We start from the raw sequence: 5,537 nt of genomic DNA on the forward strand, positions 1-5,537 counted from the left end.
ATAGCCGTTTAGGCTTAGTGTTGAATTTCAGAGTTAATTATAAAACGCATCAAAACAGCAATCACGGTAACATAGCACAAATTCCTTCGGTTTGGAAGGATTTTAAGCTTAGGGTCCGTCACGCAACACTACCTTGAAATCATTCACTGCGAGCATGAAATGCACACCCACTGCAGTTGGTTAAGGTTACTGCACTCTGTGCTCTGCAAAGTAAGATGTATGGTTTGGTTTCGTTTCGTTTATGGGGTTTAACATCCCAAAGCGACTAAGGCTATGAGGGACGCCGTAGTGGAGGGCTCTGGAAATTTCGACCACCTGGGGTTCTTTAACGTGCACTGACTTCGCACAGTACACGGGCCTCTAGAATTTATTCTCCAAAGAAATCCAATCGCCGCGGCCGGAATCGAACCCGCGCCTTTCGGGTCAGCAGCCGAGTACCTTAAACACTGAGCCACCGCGGCAAGTGAATAAGAATGAGTGCACAATAAGGTGCACTCCGAACACACGCCGAAATCAATTATTTCCTTTCATGTCGGGGGATATGTTTGAGAAAAAATTTATAACGGCTTGTGTTTTTCTGCTTAAAAATATCGGGTATTTCTTACGGGTGCTGCAATGCGCTTGTCGGGACACAGTTGCCAATCATGCGTCTCGCGGACGGAAGCATCGACAATGCAAAAAAGAGAGCAGCAGGTGCTCAGAATCTGTTGAACACAGGCGTTGCTAGCGACGGGTGCTTCTTCCCATTGCTGACAATATCGACCAAGCTCCCGTGGCTCTAACATTGACCTTAAACCATGAAACGCGTAAGAAAAGAATGGATTTGCAATAGTTTTGTCATCGGAACAGTTTAGGCTAACTTTGGACCAATTCGACAATCATTCATGGTCATGCATAGAAATTGGGTACCGGCCAAGCAGCGGGTGCTAGTAGTTAAAGAAATCTAGTCGGCCTTTTAGGATTTACCTAAAGTATAATTGGCTAAGACTGAAGCAAGTAAGGATACCAGGGGCGCGCAAGAAATCTAATCTAAACGTCTACTTCAAAGCATGCGTGATCCTATTAGCAGAACGATGATTAAATTTATCAGTGGCTTCTTGACGGCTGTCATCGTTGCCTCGCCCACAGCTGCACTACATCCGCAAGCAGTACTCCCTTTACGACAACCTAGTGAAGTGCCATTTTGCCGTTGCTGAGTGTACCAGATGTACATTTTGCGTCGTCTTCTGCTGTGTCGGACGATACATTCATTTTGCATCCGCTTGCATGCTTCCTGTCTACCATTTGCTGACGTGCAAGCGGAGGAGAGCTGACAGGCCTGAGTTATGATTTCCGCCAAAGCAAACGTGCATGTTGCGTTACTTGGTCGACAGCACCAGCGGCTGCAAATAAAAGGACAGAAACACCAACCATCAGCGTCTTTACCAGCTTGGCTAATACTTGACTGTTCCCTGTAGAATTGTTTCTACGCCAGATTCAAAATGCGCATCACACTTGTACTTGTCTTGCTGTCGATGGCAGCGCTAGCAGCAGGTAAGCAATTTTATTCATGCTAACGTACTCCAGCCAAATTATTTGTCGTCAGTTACGTACATTATGCCGGAACTGATTCTTTTTTTTTTTTTTATTCGAGCTGTTTGCCATCAGGCATAATGAAAAAGGAAAGAGAGTTATAAAAAGGAGTGCAAACAAACCTCGCTTAAAAAGCGGCACAAGTTCATGATATAGCGATTATCTAGAGTCCACTTGGTATAGTCGTCTGCAACGTCCCATCGCAGGCCAACCTTTCTTAATAAACGTCGTCTCACGGAAGCTGTAGCCGGGCAAGTCCACAGCAAGTGTTTTTCATCACACAGGTCGGGCGCAGCACCACAATGGGGACACTTGTCTGTCACTTCGTAACGTTTGTCACGCCACCGATGACGCACACAAGGAGTCAGAGCCGCTCCTGCCCGAATCCGGCGCACAGATACCTCCTCCTCCCGAGTGAGACTCCGGGGGAGAGGGTACGAACACGGAGGAATTAGAGCGCGTGTTCGGTGACGCAAAGACTGTTTCTCGGAAACATGGGACAGGAACGGATCTGAGGGAAGAGGGGAAGGTGGCGGGATATCGGATGTGTCAAGGTGTGTCATTGCATCCACATGAATATTATGCGGATCCTGGGCATGCCCGCGAATCCAGTGTATACGCACAGGACAGGGGTATTTTGTGCAAAGTTGGTGAATGGATTGTGTAACTTGGAATGTGCGCCGGACAGCCTTAAGCTGTTTAAGGGCGGCAAGGGAGTCGGTGTAAATGTGTACAATATTGAAAGTAGGTACGAGTGGAAGGGATGCAATGGCATTGTGTATCGCCTGAAGCTCCAAGGCCAGGGGGGAGCAAGTATCCGAGCTATATGTAGCGCGGGAGTTGAGATGAGGATGTGAGGGACTGTAAACTGCAGTAACTCCCTGCACTGCTGTGTGTGATGCATCGGTGTATATTATGCACCCTGAAGGAAGATGGGCGGCTGATATCGGCGTCGAAGCAGAGGGGCGATTGTCTGTGAGCTGACAGTATGACCATGGGGGAAGAGTCTGTAAACGATGAAGCTGAAGCGACATCTTGCGTGCTCTGTTTGCCTCACGCTGGTCGATAAGTTCACTCAATGTATTAAGTTGAGCGTACTCTTGGAGAATGGGTATGGGTGTGATACGCGGAAGATAAGTTATGGCGCGCATAGCCTCCCGATTGATTGATTCAAGGGAGTCCCACTGTCGTCGGGTGAGGCGATGAAATTGCGCTTGGTACACAATCCGCGGCTGAAGGATGGAGCGCACGAGCTGATGGGCAGTATCAAAACGCGCTCCGCCAGAGCGCATAGCTATGCGTCGAATCAGACCGAGAGTAGCGTGAGCCGATTTACGGGTCGCGTTTAGCCACGGAGTCCCAGTCCCAGATGCATGAAGTAGAAGACCTAGAACACGCACACTTTCAACTTGAGGAATTGGAGAATTGTCTACCGTAAAGGTAAAAGGTGCTGCTTTCCGTAAGCCACTTCTGTTGCCAATGCGAATGAAACAAGATTTATTACACGAGAGGGTCAGACCCAAAGGGGGTAGTCGTGATGTTAAGGCATCCAGCGCTTGCTGAAGCGCCGACTGTTGCACAGACGAATCTGGATTACAGGACCACAAGGTTATGTCGTCGGCGTACGCAAGGACGCGCACAGAAGGAATTTTCTCTAGGGCTCGGACAAGAGGTATAAAAGTTACATTAAATAATGTGGGGGCGACGACGGAGCCCTGGGGTACACCGCGGTTGGAGGTAAAGTATATTAAGTAAACTGATTCCAAAGGTTCGGTCATAAGGAAGCACACAGTGTGGGCTAAAAGGCCATTTTTGGGACTTTTAACCATTTTCAGCTTTACGATATCGCAGATATAAAGCATATGCTTCTTCTACGATATGTGTAGCAAGTAACGTTTTTTTTTTGAAGTGCAGCAACTGAAATAAAATAAGTTTGAAGAAGCAAAATTGGGAACATTTTGAAATATAGATGTTTTTTTTCGCGCTTTATAAATTTGTATTAAGTAGTAGAACCATGTGTATGATGACTAGAGCCATATTGTTTTTTCTTTTTTGTTTCAGCACTACCAACTGCTTCGAATAATATCTCCAATCCCTGCGTCCAGGTAAAGTTACTCCGTTAGGGCAAAGACACACACATAAGATACTTTTACCATATATGCTTCTTTAAACTCCTTGGAGGTTATAGACATCCCTTCTTTGCCAAACAGGTGATTTGGTGGAAAACAATCACGTAAAGGCAGCCATCTATATCAGGACTTCGCTATTGTACTGATCAGCAGCATCATAGTCTGTCTCCCCTTCAATAAATATAACTGCACTACGTTCTGAATCGGTAAAACATCGCACAACTGGACTTCCTACAGCAAGAGCTGTGGTACCATGTACATTTAGTCAGGTGTAATGCCTGCGGTGTATATACGGTAATGACTTCGCACAATTCCCCACGCATAGAATATCGTTGCCCTCAAGTATCTTGACGTCCTTTTGTTTTCACTGAAAACGCATGCTTTTCTCTTTTTCGTGCTGCTGCATCAACAGTTGCTGCATTTACTTTTATTTCACTGCCCCGTAGTGAATAAACGGTGCTGAAATCTTGCCTGTTCTATTATTATAAGATTCATATTTATCAACCTCTGATAGTACAGAAGCCGGTGCGGTCTCCTGCGCAATGCTGCCTTATTGATCGTGGAAATAAACGGAGTGTCACTTGCCATTCACTTATATCGCTGTGACAGAATGAATCCAGTGAAACTATTGAGCAGGGCATTTATTAATTTCTCCGTTGACGTGAAACTTGTAGCCTCACCTCTTTGTAGGGAACTGCGTACGCGAAGTACGTGAGCTACAGCAGACAATAGAACCCCAAAAGTGAATGTAAAGAATAGGATTCGTTAGGAAATATTTCAGACTGGCCACATGAGCTCAACAATTTCGTGCACACTTTCAGTCGACATATTAATGCGAATGTCATTACAGAGTAGGAGAAGAGAAAAAAAATTACAATTTTTGCTGCATGCATCGATCTACGTTGGGTTCATTTGCTAATTTTCTCGCTTGCAGACACCTTACGGCAAGCTCTGCGTCTGGGCAACAGGCACAACCGGAGACGATGAAGACAGTGACAGTTCTGACATAGCGCTAGAAAACAAAGATGAACATAAGGATGACGGAGACGACGTCAGGGATGATGATGACGACGATGATGACGATGATGACGACGATCACGACGATGACGACGAGGATGACCGCAAGCATGACGACGATGGCGACGATGATGACGATGATGACGACGAGGACGACGATGATCAGGACGACAAGCATGATGACGACGACGACAAGGATGACGACGATGACGACGATAAGCGCGACGATGATGACGATGACCACGAGGATGACAACGATGATGACGACGACGAGGATGACGATGAGAAATAGCAAGGCCACACTTAAACTTTCGAAGCTTCCTCGTCAGCAACAGATTGTATCTCACATCCAACTTCGAAAGCCACCACCAGATTCCAGGACACAAATGCAAACGAAGGCAGCACCACTCAGAGAACACCATCAAGCATATAAGCAGCGTCGCTCACTGACGTTTGTCTCCGCCTTAGAACGCTCCTCAGAACACGGCATAAGCAGAAAAACAAAGTCCGTAACAGGAATTGTGAAACAACGAGAAGAATTTATCTAAGCTTCCGCACTAGAATAAAGAAATCTAATTTTCCTTGTGTCGCACTGAAATGAAGGCATTTTTGATCGTTTGTGGCAACACTGGCACCTTGCAATATAAAACTGTTGCGCTTTCTTGCGCCGCAACCAATACAGTCCTGGTGAAGCGCATTAATGCATTAACCGGAGATGTTGAACACAAATAAAGCTTGGCACCTACGCAGGAGATCAATAGTGGCGTCCTGACGTGTCTTGGTAGGTGTTAAATGAATACTCTGCCGAGAGAACAGTTA

At 46.2% G+C, this 5,537-nt stretch overlaps 1 protein-coding gene across 1 annotated transcript; it reads left to right on the forward strand.

The window, feature by feature from the left end:
- The first annotated feature begins 1,419 nt into the window (after positions 1-1,419).
- On the forward strand, positions 1,420-5,300 carry LOC149363099 (uncharacterized). Its single transcript, XM_089569881.1, has 3 exons — positions 1,420-1,533; positions 3,634-3,677; positions 4,636-5,300. The coding sequence occupies exons 1-3, from the start codon at positions 1,482-1,484 to the stop codon at positions 5,008-5,010; spliced, it is 471 nt and encodes a 156-aa protein (XP_089426007.1). The 5' UTR covers positions 1,420-1,481; the 3' UTR covers positions 5,011-5,300.
- Positions 5,301-5,537: the final 237 nt, after the last annotated feature.

This window comes from Amblyomma mixtum, chromosome 2, assembly GCF_055824585.1.
Source record: "Amblyomma mixtum isolate Tamu chromosome 2, ASM5582458v1, whole genome shotgun sequence".
In the NCBI taxonomy this organism is placed as follows: Eukaryota; Metazoa; Arthropoda; class Arachnida; order Ixodida; family Ixodidae; genus Amblyomma; species Amblyomma mixtum.